We start from the raw sequence: 22,449 nt of genomic DNA, 5'->3' as shown, positions 1-22,449 counted from the left end.
AGTCCTAACAACCTAACAATAATTAAAACCAGAAATACAAACTCAGCACTTTATGTACTTCCTGAGTTTTTTTTTTTTTTCATCTCTTGATTCAAATGGAGACCACTTATCAACAAATGAAATGGTGAATATGGAAAAAAATGCATCTTCTTAAATTTTTGTTCATATAAAATGAAAACATGCCAACAATCTTCTCTACAACTACTAACGAGTAATGGTCGGACTATTGTTCTCATCTTGAGTGTTATCTGTGCAACGTTTCGGCCGGATTGGCCTTCGACCGTCCTCAGGCACGTTGGTTGTTGTTTGGAAAAGAAACGGCTATGGTTTCGTATTTGTAAAAAAAAAAATTGGCTGACGAACCATTGCCATACAATAGAGGCTAACTCAAAGAATACAAAAATATCTACTGAGCCAGTAACTTTTCTGCTATCTTTTCCGAACAACAAACAACATGCCTGAAGACAGTCAAAGGCCAATCCGACCGAAACGTTGCACAAATAACACTCAAGATGAGAATAATAGTCCGATCAATACAAGTAATATAAACAATCAGCCCTCATCTAAAAAATTCTGAACTCTAACTACTAACTACTTTAGTGCAAATAGAATTATATAGTGATGGTGGGAAAAAATGGGTTCTACTGTCTTTCAAGCAAGTGTATATAATTGATTGGGTAATTCTGGGTTAATGTTACTCAAATTTTTTTTTTTAGGCTCAAGATCAGACACATGGTAGCCACCGATCAGTTGGTCTTATGAAGATTCAATAAATAAATGCTGATCAAGTTTATTTGTTTATTTTCTTCTTGCGCGAGTTGAGCCAGATTTTTTCTTTGCCTCTACATCTCTGACCCATGCATAGTGATTCTGCTGGAATAACAAACCAGTTCTTGTTCAGTGGAACTCAGAACCTCTGTCTTTAAGTACAGAGTGCAAACCGATTAACCCACGGAGACAAGTATGAAATGGTGACACTATTAAATAAATATATTGTCTATCAAATAAAATATGTATCAGATACATTTGAAAGCCAAATCACAACACAACATTATGAAAATAAGCAAGTGTTATTATATTTGTTTATTTTCATAATATTGCATTGTGATTTGGCTTTCAAATGTATTTGATATGTATTTTATTTTATTCAAATTAAATCAACATTCATGGAACTCACATCTCTAACATTGTCTATATTCTTTCATCCCCTTCCCCTCTCAAGTCAAATGTTGATAAACTGCTTATCAACAAATGAAATGGCGAATATGGAAGACTTGTCATTTTAAATTTATTTCTGGTGTCCATGAGAATAGTGGGGCAATTGAAAGTGAGAGGGTAAAAACCCCTCCAACAATATTTGCTGTAAATCACTCATAAAACAAATTTGGAAATTTGTTCCTGGTGTCCATGGTGGCAGTGGAAGTAAATAGAAGTGAGAGTTTAAAAATTTGCACTGCTTCTTTTATTTAAATATAGACAGAGATAGTTTTTATTTTGTGCGTAACTTATGACATTTTATTAAACAATTTCTATCACGTTAAATCTTTTACCGATAATTTTTTAACACTCCCCATAATGACATATTTCAAAATTTGTGCAATTTCCCCTTTAAATAGAATAGTTTTGATCCACTTGTATGTCGCCTTACAAAGATTAAAATCATGATAATAAACCTCATGTCTAGAATGCTTATTTCAATTTCGATCAAAATCAATTACAATAATTTTTATTCTAGAAAATATTTAAAATTTAAGGCTTAAGCTTAAGAGATCTCAAGAAGAAATTGAAATTCAGAGAAACTTGCTTAATTGATGCCTAATGATTATGCATCAAATTCAATGCAAATCTGAAATATTTGCAGTTTCAAATGGGAGATTTTACCCATATTATGCTTCCTAAAACACTGACAAATATTCTAAAAAAAACCCTGAAATTTTGTAAATATTTATTAATTGACGTCTAATACCTGCTGTTAAGAATTTCAGAAAACTCTGAATTTTTACAATTTACCCTGCTTGCACTAAACTAAATCTAAATATAGTCCACATTTAGACACATTACACCTATATATTATTTAATTATTTGGAATACTTATTGAGATGAGTATTATTTATTAATTTATTTATTGCGGACGATTATCCTCATCTTAGTTGTTGTTTCGCAACGTTTCGGCGAACTATTCCTCTGGCTTTCGTCAGGTAGTTAACCAAAACGGGATAGGAACTCTGAATCTCCTAACTGTATTCTCAGCAATTACTGCCTTCTATGGTGAGATGACAACAACTATGGAAGGCAGTAATTGCTGAAAATACAGTTAGGTGATTCTGAGTTCCTATCCCATCACAGTAATCACCTGACGAAGGCCATAGGAATAGTTGGTCGAAATGTCATGAAACAATGACTACAGGATAATAGTCCGCAATAAATGAATCTTACAGCTAGTAGCTGTGTTTGAAAATACATAATGATTGGTTAATTAGTTTATGTGTGATTTCTGTTTATGAAAATATATAAACATACCTAACTCAATTTATGAAACAACCTGACACCCTCCATCCCGGCAAAGAAGAAAAAAAAATGATTCCCTTGTACAGTGACCTCATGACACAGAATGATCTCCCAAGCACATATCAAAAGGCGACAGATCTGCAACTCATCAAGTCAGAACATAACCCAAATTAGTAAGTTGATCCATTAGCAAGCAGTTGCAAGAAAGGTTTACGACTCTGTTACATCTCAGAAAGAAAGAGCAACTTCATAAAAACAAGTTGACATATAAAAAAAAAAACAGAGAAACTTTATTATTGCATAAGAATTGATAATGAATTACGAGAATTTTCTCATCAGGATCTTATTGAATTGTTAAAATAGAAGAAAGTGAAAGCACTTTTGTTTTTTATATATATACATCTTAATTGTCAATGATATGATTTTTTATACCCATATAATGCTCATATTAGCGCTTTAAAATATTCTTTAAAAAGAACTGAAATTTTGGGAATATTTATTCATTGATCTCTAATACCTATTATTAAGGTTATTGATAGTGTTTTTCTGATGTTTATATAATGTTATTTATAATAGCTCTACATACATATTGAGCACTTTTGAAAATTATTTTTAGTCCAATACATTTAAATATATATGTTGCTGGGTTCGAATCTATCGACTGGTGTTAATCATGACACCCTGCACTGATGATTCCCGAAAGGATGAAACACTAGTATCTGTAGGTATTTAATAATTATTATAGTAAATAATTATGTCAATCACTTAAGGAAACTCGTTTCTTATTGTTCAGCACTTTCAGTTGAAATAAAAAGTCGGTCAATTTAGCTTTCATGCCAGATCATCATATAATGATTAGATCACTCTGACAGACATTAAAAATATTTAAAAAAAATAAATGTTCAAATTTCAACAGTATTTCTCGTGGTTAATGGTAGCTGAATGGATTGAGTCCTTGCTAATGAAGCCAGAGATGGCTTCTGTTGCTGGCTTCGAATCTATCAACTGTTGCTGGCTTCGAATCTATCAATTAATCGTATAAATTCGGGAATCATCAGTGCAGGGACTGCACTGATGATTCCTGAAAGGATGAAACACTAGAGTCTGTAGGATATATATATATATATATATATATATATATATATATATATATATATATATATAAATGAACCTGATAAAATATAATCTTTAAGCAAAGCAAAACTATTGACATAGTAAACACTCTACACGGTTAAGAGGAGCAATTCATATAATAAGTAAAAGATGAGAAATAAAAGTTATATAAAATTTTATTCTTTTCTTTCTTTCTCCTTTTCCTTATAATAAAGTTTTATGTACCTTTTATTTCTCATTTTATGACGTTGATTCGAATAAAGCGTTGATAATAAAAAATTATTTTCTAAAGTAAGTTTTTCATTTTACTGATTTTTCCTGATGAATTATTGTCCTACAAGATTCGATATATGCTTTATTTTCTAGATTATTGATGAAAAAAAACTGTTAAAATGAATCTCTTTTCTGGAACACCGGAAATCCAGCTTATTGAGTTAAAGAATTTGAAAAATAACTACTCTTCAGCTTATGGTCAAAGCTTTGTGTTTATCTTTACTTTTATTAGATTCATTTAGTTGAATTTTTATTTATTTATTTTATCTATTATTTATCTTAAAGTAAACTATTCTGTGTCTACAGTTAGTTATTATTTCGCTTCTACAATTTAGTAACTTTTTGTAATCTTTAAAATTTCTAGCTTCTCATTCAAATTTAATCTAATATTTTTACTTATTTATTTTATTAATTTTTATCTTTAAAGTAAACTATTCTGTGTCTACAGTTAGTTGCTATTTCGCTTCTACAATTTAGTAATTTTTGTGCTATTTAAACCTTAAAATTTCTAGCTTCTCATTTAAACATAATCTGCACAGGTTGTCTAAATGTCTATATCTACTTTCTTTCCCTGTTAGTGATGTTTTATGTCTTTATGTCAATCAGTTTGTTATCTGACTATTCCATAAACTAATTTTCTGCACATAAATTTCTGTTTCTTTTTTCTCTTTCTTTCCGATATCACGTAGCAAAGTCATCAAAAAATAAAGGGGTTAGTAATAACAAGTATCAGGTAATAAAGAAAAGGGAGCGGATTGGTTGAGAAATAAAATAAAATAAAACCCAAATGTGATCCCTTTTTTTTTTTTTGGCTTATTGGCACGTGATCCCCAAAGGAGAGCAAAGAAAAGAGTGAGTGAGTGAGTCAACCCAAAAAGGGGCAAATGTTTTTATCACCAGACACCAAAAAACTCGTAACTTTTCAAAACAAATGATAATCGATGAATATCGAGAAAGCAGGTTATTAAGTAGCCCAAAGCCATTTCAAAAATAGGATTATAGATTCAGCTACCTACCATCTTCCTCAGTGCTCACTAAGATGGGTGGGGATTTGGGGCCATCGCCGACACTCGTGAAAGCCAGCAGCTGAATCTTATATTGAGTCCATGTGGCCAGGTCAGTCAGTATATAAGAATTCACAGCCGCGTCAACGTTAACAACTTTGGACTTATCCGTCCCGCTTTCCGTGTATAAAATCTTATAGCCTGTGATGTTACCGTTTTGTTTGTTTGGGGGTGGTGGTTTCCATGTTATCTTGAGCCGGTGTGAGTCAAGAGCTATACCACTCACAGCCAGAGGAGGGGCACCAGGGACTGAGGGGACAAGGTAGTAAAAATAAATGAGTGATAAATCAAAATGGTTTTTTTTTTTGGTTTTTGTCAAAATAAATAAAACTAAACAAACATGCAAATGGATGAATCATGCATCGATGGACATCAACGGCAGCTGAAGGGGTTGAAAGATGATTATGAAGGGGAAAAAAAAAAAGATGAAAAATATATATAAAAAAATATCAACCATGATGACTGCAGCAACAGCGGGGGGGGGGGGGGCATGTAAATAAACTTGCTCAAGAAAAGCAGGGTTTCAGCGGTAAGCCATGAAGTTCATGCAGATAGTGTGTTAATAAATACTAATTTTTTATACGATACAGAATCACTAAATACTAAACAGGCCATTTTCTTTCTAAAACATACCACATTGTTTATAATACCATTTTGGTAGTTGATCAGTTTACAACCCAATCTCTGACAACTTCGTGTCAGCATCTTCCATCAAAAGATGCCGAAGCGATTATCCAATCAGCTGTCAGAGGACAACAAGTTTCAACCAAATTCATTAAATCAAGAAATATTTTTTCAAACCGGAAATGACTTTCAACAAGCTATGTCAACATGACCTCCCTCCTTTTTCCTTACGTTCCTATTTAGAAAGCCATTCTTAAAATAAGGTAGGAAAGGATGCTACATTTTGAATTAATCATTTGGCAGTTTTCGCTTCCACATCTTCAAGCAGCTTACATAATCTGCCGGAAGATGGCAACGCAAAGTTGCCAAAGATTAGGTAATAAACTGGTCAAGTATTGTTATTTTGAATATTTTTACAAAATGAAAAAATTGTTTTATTTTGTTGTACTTTGGATTTATTTGCAGCTCCAAATGAAGGTAAAATTAGATGCAAGGTCGAGTTTTCTTTGGGGAGGGGGGGAGGCTCAACTCTAAAGAAAATGGGTCATTTTGGATGGGGAAAATACCTCACGTCTAGAATCCTTATTCTAACTTCATTCAAAATTTATTTCATGATTTTAATTATAGAAAAGTTCTAGAATTTAAGGATTAAGCTTAAGAGGTTTTAAGAAGAAACTAAAATTTGGGTAATCTTGCTTAATTCATGTCTAATAGCTATGGATTAAATTCAATACAAATCTGATGTATTTGAACTTTTAAATGGGAGATAATCATCGATATATATATATATATTTTTACATAGGCATCACCACTTATCAAGGCCAAGAGGCCACTCGAGGATAAGGGTTAAAAAGTTTTAACTTAAGTGGAATGACTCATCAAAAACTTGTTTACATTAGACTTGAAGACAACCATATTGTAGTCAGCTGGAAAGCAAGTAAACGGAAGACAATTCCATAGGCGTGCAGTTCTATGAAAGAAGCTTTGATCATGGAATCTACATTTAGGTTTAGGCAGAGATAAAGAGTGGAGGTAATTATTAATAGTGCTTTCTGCTACACGGGTGTTTTTGTGAAAGTTTGGCGAGGAGGGAACCATAGATTGGAGCTCAGTCGAGCACTTGCCATGAAAATAGCGATAAAGCAGAGACAAACTCGCAACATCTCTTCTGTGAGAAAGAGGTTGCAGGGAAGAGAAAAGGACATTCCCTACGAGGCTACAAAGTCTATTTTGAACTCTATCAAGGCAGGATAAGTCCTTTTCTAGCAGCTCCTATCCAGTATGCTAGTATGGTCATCCGAAGCATATTACGTCCCCTAAAACACTTTAGAGAAACTGAAATTTGAAGAATATTAACTGATGTCTAATGCGTATTATTAAAATTTTTTAAAAACAATTCTAAATAGGCCATTTCTTTTTAACTTATGATATTCCTAAATTTTTTTCAAAAATTTCTACAAAGTCAAGAAACTTGTTTCATTTTATTTAATTCTCACATAGTTATTATCAGTAATTTAATGTTATTTTCCTTATTTATTATTATAAGTTATTTTTCTGATTTCAGTTATTATTAAGATCCAGTTCTTACTAATAATTTTGTTTTTCTTTGGAAATTAACTTTAAACGGATGTTAACTAGTTGGTATAATTGCATCATCCAATACTGAAAGAACAAATAGCAAATAAATTTAATAAGTGTGGAATCGATCCAATTATTAGATCCATGTCTTGTTCAGTCTTTCTTTTTGTACAGATTTTTAATATTAATTCTTTTGTATACCTGTTCTCTTATTTTTTTTTTTTAGCATCTGTTATTGTTGATGTTTTTGCTTTTTCAATTATGACTGAAAAATCAATTTCAGTAAGGGGAATAATTCTTAAGGATTTTTGATAGTTGCTACATTTGGAAGCAAAATTTTATTTTTATTATTTATTTTTTATTTTTTTTATTTTTTTTATTTTTTTTTTTATTTATTTTATTTTTTTTTTTCTGAATAATTTTGCCAACAAATAAAACAAATAAAAATTAAAGTCTAAAGTGACTTCACTGTATCTTGGGCAACGTCAGGCCGGGGCAGCTAGTTATTTGAAGAAGTTTATTTTCCCTTTTTCTTGAATAAGGATGTATACAATTTTTAGTCTAATGGAAATATAAGAACTTAAGCTATGCTGAAAGAATTGAGTTGGTACTTTTTACAAGACTAAATATTTAATATTATCGCAGTTAACCTGTCTACAGAGTTCTACAAATTATATGACTTAAAATATTATAATCACAATGCAAATATAATGCAAATATTCAAATTTCCACACATCATATAATTTTATGAACAAATGTTTGGAATTAATGTTAAGGTATTTTTAGAGGTCATATTAAAGGGTGATCCACAAAAAATGCCACCCATGAATCGCTAATAAAACTCATAATTCTTATCGCAATCTGACCATATTTGGTGCAAATAAACTTCAATCTATGCTTCATTCTAAGTTTCAATTAAGAACGCCCAACAGCCTTCATTTTATCATTGTCCAATGATAAGTATACAGGTATTCTATGTGCACTTATTGTCAACAATTCAGGTACAATCATTTCAGGTCATTGCTCTGATTTTTTTTTTTTTTTTTTTTGAGGAAATCGCTCCAGACAAGGCATCAAGCCACTTAATGTAAGAAGGTAAAAAATGATACTACTTCAAGGCCAGAAACTAGCTAACAATAAGTTTTATATGGATATATTCTGATCCCAAAAACAGCAATTTTTCCCCTTTTCCAGAACCATCATTCATGGAATGTGAGGAATAAAGGACAAAATAAAAGAAGCAAGAGTTACAAGGATGCTGAAAGTGTACTCACGGTCCACTTTCAATTTTCCACAATTTGGTTTTTGATGGTCGTCCTCAGTTCAAGAATAGTTTGCGGATTGTTTTAGCAGACATTACCTTTGAGATAATGCTGCAGATAAAAATCTGGGGAGGGGATTAAGGTCCGGTGAGTGTGAAGCCAATTCAGGATTCCAATATGTTTCAACATATCAGATGAAAATCTGGTTTAAAGTTCAATAAGTCTACAGCCTATTCAGAATAGCATTTCTTACTCAAAGATAAGGGTTAATGAATGTAACGTGGTCATGTAGTAATTGTTCATGGTGCAAATTGGGTAGAATTTGATTATTTATGGAGACGGCTCAACAAGAACATGAAAGCTACCATGTTGTATTCAACCGGGAAGCAGATCAGCGGAACAGTGTTCGACAGACGGGCAGTCCTGGGAAAGAAGCTGTGTTCATAAAACTAAGATATATCAAAAAAATTTTTAATTTAAATTATTAAATATTCAGACATGATTATCATTGAATGAAAACAACGACTGTTGGACATTTATGGCTGCAACTTGGTGGGCAAGTCAGACACAGATTGTTTTATTTGTACCAGATATGGTTGAATTGTAGAAAGGATCGCAAATTTTATTAATGATTTTGTGAGTGGCATTTTTTGTGGGTCACTCTATATAATAAGGATGTCCCCGTCTTTATCTGCAGATCAATTAATAAGGTTATGATCATTATGCATGAACAACATGTCACCTTAGAAAAAAGAAAAAAAAAAAGAAGAAAAATCAGATTGATTAAAAATATTTTAAATGATTAACAAACATTTAGAAATTTGTTGAATTTTTTTTTTTTTTTTTTTTTTTTATCTCTAATCAAAGTGAAATGTAACAACAGATTCATAATTAAATGGATCTGCAATGTCAGGTCGTACGGCACAATCACGTTGACACACCGGTTCTCGCCAGATCACTAAAGTTAAGCAACACTGAGCCTGACCATTACCAGATGGGTGACCCATTTGGGAAAGCTAGGCGCTGTATGTACCTTCTGGGAAGGTTGGACGTGGGGCCAGCACCCTTACCCTGTAAAAAGAGCTCCTCACTAGAAAAACATCCACAAAAGTGGTAGATGGCCACTTGTCCAATCCTTCAGGGTATCCTTAGGGCGAATCAACTGTGCTGGTATGGTCATTTCAAGCATACATCTCATTGATAAACTACTTTATAAAAGCATGGATGACTTAAATCAGGGATTTTCAAACCTTTTAACTTCCGAATCCTTTTATATTTCCCCTTGCGAACCTTATTAAATTTATACACAAATTGTTGCATTAACGCAATAAAACTGGTTTTAAACTTACTTTCAACATAACTATTCAAATAATTGATTCTGGGACCATACTGTCACGAATCGTTGCCACAACATTTAGATGTATTTATTGTTTCTGGATGAGTTTATTTATTTCTGGAATAGGTGCATCATCTTATTCCATAACACCGATCAAATCCCGACCCGCACTATCCGTGCAAAATGAAACACCATCAGCCTATCAGAGAGTCTTTTTAAAAGAAAACTCTGCATGTTTGCTCACGGCCTTCAACACTCTAAGATGAAATTTATTTGAAAGCTGTTTGCCAATACATGGAGTATTGTTATATCTGGGCTGGTGCATCAGTCTCTCGCTCCTAGATAAATGTTAAAAAAAAGAGTCGCCAACCTGATAGGTCCTGCACTATCAACTAAACTCAAACCTTTGTCCCTAGAAAATGGAGCTATTAAACCCGACATAGTGATATGGGACAATAAGAAGAAAGAAGCAACCGTAGTAGAAGTTAGTGTTCCCAATGATACTGGGCTAAATGAACTACCAAGGTATTATGTAAAAGAAAAAGAAACTGGAATCTTAGGAAGATCGCCATCATTCCAGTAATTATAGGAGCCACTGAATTCCAGATAAAGAATTTAAAAAACTACCTGGCAAATATAACCGGTGAACCAAATGCAAAGGAGAGTCAAACAATTGCACTTAAAGAAACGGTTAAACTCTTAAAAAGATCTCTTAGTTGGAATGTATGAGTTAGTAGGTGAATGTCCGGTATCCGATAGAATGCTCTATCCCCAGCTTGAATAAAAATGACAAGTAAATTAAAAAAAAAAAAAAAAAATGAGTAACTAGAATTCTGAAGTCATGTATCAAGGGTGAGACGGTCCAAGATAGTGGAACTTGTCATTTTTAGCATTAGTGCCCTTCAGCTAACTGAAAGTATGTTTTTTTTTTATCATCTCTAGAAGAATTATAGTAGGAAGAAGAGGAGACAATCCAAACTTTAATGATTTTCCAAAACAGATTTTATCGCAATTCGAATCAAGTTCACTAAAATAACAAAGAAACACAATAAAAAAAAATTATTTATTGAATTTTAATTTAAAAATAAAAAAAATAACTATATGAGTAACTGTTTGGGATAGTTAACACCCTTATAGTCATGATAGTATGAATTCGTCTGGCAATATGTAAGCCAGATATTTCTGCCATCAAGCAGAGATCACAAGCGTTCTCCTCTCGGTCGACCTGGTGGCTACTCTGGCGCTGCACCCAAGTTAAATTGTTCTTAGTTGATGGAGGGAGAAACCCTTCTATACTAAGACAATTTTATTTTTGAACACTGTTAGTGTGCCCCGTTTTGGGGAGTTGGTTTTCTCCCACAGTAAAAACGACCTTGTGTCACATTTTGTTTTTTGTGGGGAAACAAATAAATACCGAAAGCACACGCATAGTTTAACCGCTCGCAGTGAACACCAGGACTCTTTCACCTTAATATTGTGATCCCCTTAAACAGGACCACAACAGTAACAATATTTCAAAATATATTTTTTAATTTACAAATAAAATGTAATATTTTTTATTTCAAAATAATTCATTTTAAAACAAATATTTTTTTTAATTTACAAATAAAATGTAATATTCTATATTTCAAAATAATTCATTTTAAAATAAATATTTTTTTTAATTTAGAGATAAAATAAAACATTCAGTTTAGAATATTATGAAATGAGTGAAACATTTTTTATATACCTTTCTTTTTTACTTAGATGTAAGATCCAAGTTAAGTGAGCATATTTTGAAATATTTTCAGCGGTCATTTTTAAAATAATTTTATTTGCGAAATTGAATTGTGTTTATTTCTTTTGAAAGATAAATTTCTTTTAAGTGAAATAAAATAAACGTGTAAAATATGTAATCGAAATATGTATTGAATTTAAAATATGTAATTGAAAAATGTATTGAATTTAAAATATGTATTGAATTTAAAATATGTAATTGAAATATGTATTGAATTTAAAATATGTAATTGAAATATGTATTGAATTTGAAATATGTATTGAATTTAAAATATGTATTGAATTTAAAATATTAAATTTAAAATATGTATTGAATTTAAAATATGTAATTGAAATATGTATTGAATTTAAAATATGTAATTGAAATATGTATTGAATTTGAAATATGTATTGAATTTAAAATATGTAATTGAAATATGTATTGAATTTAAAATATGTAATTGAAATATGTATTGAATTTGAAATATGTATTGAATTTAAAATATGTATTGAATTTAAAATATTAAATTTAAAATATGTATTGAATTTAAAATATGTAATTGAAATATGTATTGAATTTAAAATATGTAATTGAAATATGTATTGAATTTGAAATATGTATTGAATTTAAAATATGTATTGAATTTAAAATATTAAATTTAAAATATGTATTGAATTTAAAATATGTAATTGAAATATGTATTAAATTTAAAATATGTAATTGAAATATGTATTGAATTTAAAATATGTAATTAAAATATGTATTGAATTTAAAATATTTTAAATTTACTATATGAGTATACAATATTTCAAATTAGTTTTTTAAATCTACAAATAAAATATAATATTCTATATTTCAAAATAATTCATTTTAAAATATTTTTTTAATTCACTGATAGAATATAACATTCAGTTTAGAATATTATGAAATGGCTAAAACGTATTTTTTTATATGCTTTTATTTTCAAAAATATAATTATCCAGATGTAAAATACAAATTAAATGAAATGTTTGCAGCAGTCATTTTTTTTAATAATCTTATTTGCGAAATTAAATTGTTTTTTTTTTGGGGGGGGGGGTAAATTTCTTTAATAAAATAGAATAAAAGGTGTGAAGAATATTACTGAAATATTTCAAAAGAAATTTGAGGGGGGGGGGTGGAATTTACAAATAAAATGTAATATTTCAAAATTATTCATTTAAAATAAGGTAAAATAAAATAAAAATCTTAAGAATTCTAAGATTTTAGAATATTTTGATTATCTCCTCTTTTCTCTACTATAACTCTTCTGAAAATGAAAACAAAAAATACTCCCGGGTTAGCTAAAGTGCGTTAGTGTCCCACTTTTAATGCCGCCGGAATTAAAAACATTAATATATAGATATCATTTGCTTAACATAAAACATTGGCTGTCATGCTCTATTATAAAATATTGAAGTATATACCTTGTATTTATGGAGGGAACAGACTAAAATTTCTTTATGGATGTGATACGATATTTATGTATATGATATCACTAATATTATTTTTAATAATCTGACTTTTTAAAAGAAAGATTTTCAACATTCATAAAAAAAAAAAAAAAGATAAGACAATTATGCAGAAAGATTACCACGAAAAAAAAAAAAAAGATGGAAGAAAATGGATGGGGGTGGTCAAAGGTGACGATAGTTGATATAATAGTTTCTAGAGTAACGAAACAATATGTTAATTAATAAATGTAAATACGTTTATTTTTTTGTTTTTTTTTAGTAGATAGACAAACGGGATGAGATAGGGGGGGGGTGTAAAATGCGCAACAATCCAGTCACGGTTGAGAATTTGCATATAAACATGGACAACAAAAAAATGGCGACATCCACAAAAAATTGCTTGCAATCGGATGAAAATGGAGATGAATGAATGATGGGAGTGAAGATTAGCAACAAAGACATATATAGACTTGGAACAGTGGTCACTAAAACAACTGGAAATAAGAAAGTAATGGTGAGGGCAGCGGTCGCAGTGCAATGTGTATATATACATACATATATATATATATATATATATATATATGTATATATATATATATATGTATATATATATATCAGTGATGGGACGATGTCAATAATATTTTAGCCGATTCCAATACAGTTACTGATTCTTTTCCAACTTCCTACTTACTGATTCCAATTCTTTTAAAATCTCTACTTAGCCACAGAGTTTTGTTTTTCTTTTTTCGTGAGATTATGTGGATATATTAATGTGTATGGGGGGGGATGATCTATACATTTTAGTTTTACTGGTTGTTTACAATCAATCAGTGGTCATCATTTCGTATGTAGTGCCAGCAATGTAAAAATTACGTTTTAAACAAAGACAAATAAATAGGAAGAATTAAAAGAATCGCTTTTGGGTATTGGAAAATAGGCAACGTTTTTTTTCTCCCCCGATTCTAATACCGATGCACCCCAAAATTTTGAATCTGAGCAATCGTCCCAACACTAATATATAACAAAAATAATAACATACAAGTAGAGCAATGGTACACAAAATAAACATAAAAAACAAGTTTTATATGTAAAATAGCAAGAAAACCTATTCACAAATATTTATTTATATATATATATATATATATATATATATATATATATATATATATATATATATATACACATACTAAAATACCCATCTCAGGATGGGTACAAATCCTCGAACAGAACAGTTTTGCACAACTTTTATCTTCCTTTACAAAGATTAAAATCAAGACATACTGATACTAAACCTTATGTCTAGAATTATTCCAATTATTCCACTTCTCCAAGTCCATTATACGATTTTGATTTTAGAAAATGTCTAAAATTTTAAGCCTTAAAAGTTTAAGGATGCTTAAGAAAGGTGGGCTCCCTCTATCGTACTAGAAGATTACTCACACCTGAAAGTATTCTGTACCTCTACAAAGCCACCATTCGCCCATGCATGGAGTACTATTGCCAACTACTCTGGGTGGGTGTATATACCACTAACCTCTCCCTCTTGGACAGGTTCCAAAGAGTAGTCTTCAATCTAACAGATCTCCCACTGTCAACTAAGCTCAAATCCCTGTCCCATCACCACAATATTGCATCCCTGTGTCTGTTTTACTGATGAACTCATTGCCGTTGTTTCCCCTCGACGTACATACCCCTGACAAACCTGCTTAGCAACAAAATCGCACCCCTTCACTGTAGAGGTCCCTAAATGCTGGAAAGCCTTCTACTGTAATAGTTTCTTCCCTCAGACAGCTAGACTTTGGAAGTCCCTTCCTGCTACCTGCTTCTCTGACTGTACTGACATACAAATGTTTAAATGTAACAAAATCCAACTTTGCTCATCTCCTCTAAACAAGGTCCCAAATAGTAGCCTCTTCGTGAAAGTGGTGGCATGCCTTTTTTATGATGAACGTGATTTTTATAAAAAAAATTAAAATTCAGGGAGTCATATTTAATTGATGCCTAATGACTATGGCTAAAATTTAATACAAATCTGAAATATTTTAACTTTCAAATGGGATATTTTGACCATATTATACTTCCTAAAACCCTTTAAATATCCTCCCAAAAATGAAATTTGAATAATATTCATTAATTATGTATATCTATTGATAAAATTTCGCAAAAACCGGAAGTATTTGAATTTCCAAAAAGGAATTCCAATCCGTCCTTGTTTCACTGTATAAAACTAATTAAGTTAAATATAGCCCACATTACTCACTCTTATGCCTAGCACCTGTGTTCCAAAGTTCATAATGGAGTATTTTAAAGGTTTGTTGTGACAATAAATAATAGAACAATCTCCGATTTTAAAATTCAAATATTTTCTATTTGAATTGAATTAGATTCATAAGCATTAGAACATAATTCTATGCAAAACCCCTTTGGAATTTGAATTTCTTCTTAAGACCACTTAAGCTTACGCTCGGAATTTTAGACATTTTTCAAGAAAAAGAGTCATTAAAAAGAATTTAATCAAAATTGGATTTCTGATTCTAGGCATAAGGTTCAATAGAATACACATGTTGATTTTAATTCCCAGAAGAGTAAAAGTGGTGGGAAACTGGGCTAACTGAAATCAAGACAAAATAAATAGGTTTTCTTGCTAGTCTGACAAAACGTAAAAACACTTGGAATAATAATAAGGCAACGATACAGAAAATAAAAACTGGATGATAGGAAGGTTGGTGAATAAGCATGTGTCTATCTGCAAACTAAGAGACGGATATGATCGTATAAACAAAAAAAGAAAAGAAAAAGGATAGCTACAGAGGTTGAGGGAGTGCAGGAAAGATGGAAAACATATTTTAAAAGGAAAAAAAAAATAAACAAAAGAAGAAAGTAATAAGCAGAAAAAACAAGGTGTGTGAAAAAAGGGGGGAATGGAGGAGTATTTTGGAATATAAAGGAGTCCATTGGAATTTTATGAAGCGGGGAGGGGGTGGGGGAACAAGATATGTGTAATGGGGGGGGGCAATGGAGGAGTATTTTGGAGGGTAAAGATGTCCATTATGAAGCAGGATTAACAAGAGGTGTGTAAAGGGAAAAGGAGGGGGCAATGGAGGAGTGTTAGGGAAGGTAAAGGAGTCCACAGGATTCTACTAGCAAGAGGTGTGTAAAGGGGAAAAAGGGAGTGAAGGAGGAGTATTTTAAAGGTTATAGGAATTCACTAGAGTTTTACCATCAAGAGAGGAAAATGTGTCTATGGAGGAGTTTTTTGGGAAATAAATGAGTCCATTGGGCTTTTACCAGCAGAGGTGCTTAACAGCGCAAAAGGGGGAATGGATTAGTGTTTTGGAGGGTAATAAAAATCCACTGGGATTTTGGTAGCAATGAAGAGTAGAGCTGGCAAGGATCATTTTAGACTCCTGTGGCCAATTCTTTTTTATGTGCAATACCATTAGTAATAAGACATATATTTCGCAGAGTTTTCTGTTTATAATAAAAAGAGCTACAAGAATATAGATCAAGAATTCAAGAGTGAAATATATTCAAGAGTCGGCTTATGTTGAACGTTTTTTACACAGTGCTTCCTTCCTTAAGAAAAAATAAATAAACAGATGAAAGTTGCTGCAGAAAAAATCAATTACCAATATATTTTATAAATTTATATACACATGAAAAAAAAACAAACAAACAAAAACCTGGTGTTTTCTATTGTAGAACCTCGAAAGAGAAACAGGAATCCGGCCTTAGAACTAAAAAAATAATTCAAATTAGCTAAAAAGAATTGAATAAAAAGAATAGATCAAAATAAAATAAATTTGAAAAAGAGAAAGAACAAAAAAAAAAAATCAGAGATTTTTCTTTTTAATGAACATTGTTGTACAATTTTGGTTAAAAATTCTGTTCTCGTCACATCTTTCTGCAGATAGGTAGTTGATACTTACCAACATCAACTAATAAATAGTGTGAAATAATAAATAAACAAAAAAAAAAAAAGGATTTCAAACCAAATAAATAAATAATAATGCAAGGACAAAAAAAAAAAAAAAAAAAATTGTGTGAACCAAAAGCTAAATATTACAATTCAAGATGGTTTTTACAAAACTGGGAAAAATTCTTTTTTATTCATTTGTTTCTAAGGAAAAATAAACTGAAGAAATAAACTAAATAACTAATTTATTTCTAAAGAAAATGACTAAAGAAAGAAACGTAATCAATATATATATATATATATATATATATATATATATATATATATATATATATATATATATATCATCATATATATATATCAGATCTATATATATATATATCAGATCTCTATATATATATATTATCATATATATATCAGATCTATATATATATATATATATATTATCATATATATATATCAGATCTATATATATATATATTATCATATATATATTAGACCTATATATATATATTATCATATATATATCAGATCTATATATATATATTATCATATATATATCAGATCTATATATATATATATTATCATATATATATCAGATCTCTCTCTCTCTCTCTCTCTCTATATATATATATATATATATATAATCATATATATATCAGATCTCTCTCTCTCTCTTTCTATATATATATATATATATATATAATCATATATATCAGATCTATATATATATATATATTATCATATATATATATCAGATCTATATATATATATTATCATATATATATATCAGATCTATATATATTATCATATATATATATCAGATCTATATATATATATTATCATATATATATATCAGATCTATATATATATATTATCATATATATATATCAGATCTATACATATATATTATCATATATATATATCAGATCTATACATATATATTATCATATATATATATCAGATCTATACATATATATTATCATATATATATATCAGATCTATACATATATATTATCATATATATATATCAGATCTATACATATATATTATCATATATATATATCAGATCTATACATATATATTATCATATATATATATCAGATCTATATATATATATTATCATATATATATATCAGATCTATATATATATATTATCATATATATATATCAGATCTATATATATATATTATCATATATATATATCAGATCTATATATATATTATCATATATATATATCAGATCTATATATATATATTATCATATATATATCAGATCTATATATATTCCAGGTTAATATAAAGCAGATGTAAAACATCCAATGAATTTACCAAGTTTATACAAGAATGCTCAATACCAAAGTAGAGAAAGATATGTCTTATTTATTTTTACATAAATATTTAAGCATCACTACACATTCATGAGTTTCTGAATTTTTGACATGAGGATTGGTTATTCGTATTATAGTAGTATGGGTAGAACATTGTTGTGATTTAACTGCTGCTTGTTTGGCATAATGCAAAGCTCTTTTTGAATAAATCAACAAATTGAGCACTGTAAAAAAATACTCACAGATGTTCGTATTATTTGGATTCATCGGACTACTGTTCTCGTCTTGGATGTCATTTTCACAACGTTTCGGTTAATGTAATCTCCGACCTTCTTCAGGTGTATCTTGTTGAACTCGGAAATGTTTCTATCGAACTCTGGAATTTGGACGGAATTTCGAACGGAACCCTTTATTTACTTCACGGGGGTAGCATGCTCTTGTTCTGCCAGCCATGACTGGATAGAGGTCCTAAGTAATTCGCAATTGTATTTTTTGGTCGCCCACACTGAAGATTGGACCTTCAACCTTCAAGAGAATATCACTTTTTACAATTGATTTTTCCAAGTACTCTCTAACCACTTGCGGACAAGCTACACCTAAAGAAGGTCGGAAGGTTACATTGACCAAAACGTTGTGAAAATCACACTCAAGACGAGAACAGTATTCTGATGAATCCAAATAATACGAACATCTGTGAGTATTTTTTTACAGTGCTCAATTTGTTGATTTATTCAAAAAGAGCTTTGCATTATGCCAAACAAGCAGCAGTGAAATCACAACAATGTTCTACCCAAAGAGGGAATATATATATATATATATATATATATATATATATTATGTGAAATCTTATTTTGATAAAGGAATGCTTGTTATTAAAAATAGAGCATTATTATAAGCAAAAAATAAAACGATTTTTTAAAATTTACATTATTTTTACGATTCTATTGATAATTTAAGGATTTTTGAACTCTGGTGTATTTATTAAGATCAATATTATGGATGTTTACTTTCGATTATCAAAATATATACATATAATATGTATAAAAATTTCTTTCCAATTGTCACAATTAATTAAGTCTTATGAAGACACATTTACACTTTCAGAGCATATATATTTGTAATGCACATTCCAAAGTCAAATATATATATATATATATATATATATATATATATATATATATATATATATATATATATATATATATGTATTTTTCATTTTATTGTGTCTTACAATGTGTAAGACACAATAAAATGTGAACGAAAAATAAATGCGTATTTGACTTTGGAATATTCACTATATATATATATATATATATATATATATATATATATATATATATATATGTATTCGTCCTTTCCCGACATGGGTTGGATTTTAAAAAACTGTCTTTTTTCGCACGATCTATGACTTTTTCTTTTATCACATTTTTATTTCAATTATCCTGAAGATGTCCTCTGAAACAAGGACGAAACGTTGATTTTTTAATAATTTCATTCGGTTTTTTCTATATATATAAATATATATAAATTTTTGTCATTTAATGACAATTTCAGACTAAAAGAAATTTTACATGCATTTCTGGAAACTTCAGAATATACTTGAACAAATTCAAATTGCCAACTGAATACCTTAAGAGTCAGTTTGCAGATGAATTTTTTGCAGAAATGCGTGTAAGATTTCTTTGGCTCTGAAATCATGACTTAATATGACTGTGACTTGTCGTTTTATTTATAACTCTACTGCACAATTTCTGAAATGATTTTTTTAAAGTTAAATATTGAATGGTGAGCTTCAATTTGCTTTGGAAATTGATTCTGTTGAGAATCGATCTGAATTATATAAAAGAATGAAATTTTGGTAAACCTACTTTTCCCCAGTCAAAAAAAAAAATCATCTGTGAATTGAACAGGCTGCTGAGTCAATATGAATCTAATTAAGAAATGTGCTATCAACAATGTAAGAACTACGATTGTCATTCAGTGTGAACAAAAAATTTGTTCCTAGATTTCTTAGGGTTCTAATTTTCATAAATTATGTTCATTAAAGAAACAAATAAATAAAATAAAAAATCCATTAATATTGTTATTTGAAAATCAAAATCAGACGAAAAAAAGAAAGGAGAGAAAGAGTGGACCCTTTTTTGTGTGTGACTGTGCGAGGTTTAACTCCTCCTACTTTCTCTATGATATTAGCAATTCAAATAGAGACCGTCGATCAGATTTCATATAAAATTCATGATTGGAAATTAATTTTCCATAAATTATGTTAATTACAGAAGAAAAAAAAAAAAAAAAAATCCACTTAATATTGTTATTTGAAAAGCAACATCAAAGTCAAACTAATTATGGGCTGGCTGAGGATCGAACTCACAAACTTTGTCTCTAAGTATAACCATTGATCCACAATTGCAGCTATGAAATTATGATACTTGAATCACTGTTTCTTCTTTCCTCTCTCTGCCTCTCTCTCTCATTAGAGTTTAAACTAGGCCGGCCAAAGACAAGGAGAGAAAGAACAGACCCTTTTTTTTTTTAATGGTGAATATTGAAAAACTTATTTGTTATTAAATTAGTACCCAGTGATCTGGGTAGCAGTGTAAGGTCTTTCAATTGTGCAAGGATTAGCTCCTCCTACTTACTCTATGATATTAATAACCCAAATGAAGATTGCATATGAAATGTAATGAAACGATTGGAAATTGATTTTTTTTAACAATATGGACCAATGTTTGCACTTATATGACTGATGAAAAATTTTTTTTAGATAGTTTAATGATAAAAGTGTTCAATAATGGGCCAAGAGACTGGGTTCAATCCTCAATCAAGTGATGCAGAAGACTTAAAAAATGGTACTTAATGCTCCCTTGCTAAACATTCAGCATTATAAGGGGAGGATCAAGGGCAAGTGGAGGAGATAATGAAAAAGGAGCCTTTGAGTTGCCTTCGAGTATGCAAAGGTTAGCTCCTCCCACTTCCTCTATGACATTAGTAATCCAAATGGAAATTAAGTTTTTTTAACATGAAACAGTATTTGCCTGATATTACTGATGAAAAAGAATTTGTTTTTACAGTAAATGTGTTCAACAATGTGCCAAGAGATTAGGTTTAACCCTGGTTGAGTCATATGAAAGACTTTCAAAATCGTACTTAATATTTCCTTACTAAAAATTCAGCATTGTAAGGGAAGGATCAAGAGCAAGTGGAGTAATCCTGTACAAGGAATGGCACTGGTCCCTACATTTCAGTATGACAGCTAATGAAAAGTGGCCTTTGAATTGCCCTCGACTATGGTTAGTCACTTAACTTAGCTTCTAATAAAAAAAAAACCTAAGAAGAGAAATTGACCTTGTATAAGATTAGACGTTAAATAAATGACAAAAAAAAAGACACTTATACTTTTTAATTTCTGAATATAATTAAATTCAAATTGTCTCAGTAACCTGTTAAATACTGCAAAGAAAACATCAATGGCGTCCTGTGTGACATTTAACAAAGGTAGACATAAAAAAGCATGTAGAACGGTTGTGAAGATATGCAAGGCAAACATAAAAAAAGTATCGAACTAAATAAATCAATATAATAATAACAACGAAAGAGCACGTTTTTAATCATAGAAATTGAGTCTGACAAATCCTTTGATCCGAACTAAACTGGTCAAATCTCATTTGATTTTTATTTCTTCTGTGTTTAGTTGTTTTTCCGCTCTGTATTTCATACATTATGTCTCCACAATTTTTTATTTTATGATGTAGTGTGCATTTTATCCACACACACACACACACACACACACACACACACACACACACACACACACACACAAAGTGTTTCCAATTTTTTTTTTTTTTCAACTATTTGGACTACTGTTTTATTTTTACAAGGTTTCGTTAGATACAATTTCTGATTTTATTTTATCCACATATATATATATATATATATATATATATATATATATATATCATACTGTGATTTATTGTTAGCTTTTGAAGCAAAGAAAAACTAACACGTTATAGAATGAAAAATTTGAACAACTGAGGGAAAATAGCTCAATTATTCTAACTGAAGTTTTATTGACTTTTAAGAGTCTATTAAATGAGTCATTTTCGATGTGCAAAAATTTTTTCTGAACATTCAAATCTTTTATTTTTTTAAAGTGTGTCAATTTCCATTTTTGGGTAATTGTTTTCATGTAAATTGGAATTTTTCTTTGCATGAGGTTT

The 22,449-nt window shown here is 29.9% G+C and overlaps 1 protein-coding gene across 50 annotated transcripts in view; it reads right to left on the bottom strand.

The window, feature by feature from the left end:
- Positions 1 to 22,449, bottom strand: part of LOC145296067 (tyrosine-protein phosphatase Lar-like) — a 1,305,806-nt gene that overhangs the window by 75,441 nt on the left and 1,207,916 nt on the right. For 32 of the 50 annotated variants that reach the window (XM_080142138.1, XM_080142152.1, XM_080142158.1 and 29 more), the window contains one exon: positions 4,911 to 5,207. The exons of the other annotated variants lie outside the window; for them this stretch is intronic. In XM_080142138.1, coding sequence (XP_079998264.1) covers positions 4,911 to 5,207 — 297 coding nt within the window. The remainder of the gene's footprint in view (positions 1 to 4,910; positions 5,208 to 22,449) is intronic. 50 annotated transcript variants of the gene reach the window in all.

The sequence above is a fragment of the Euprymna scolopes genome, chromosome 16, assembly GCF_053919585.1.
Source record: "Euprymna scolopes isolate OS-2025 chromosome 16, ASM5391958v1, whole genome shotgun sequence".
NCBI lineage: Eukaryota > Metazoa > Mollusca > Cephalopoda > Sepiida > Sepiolidae > Euprymna > Euprymna scolopes.
The sequence above is the reverse complement of the archived record's forward strand: the minus strand, read 5'-3'. Positions and strand labels throughout refer to the sequence as shown.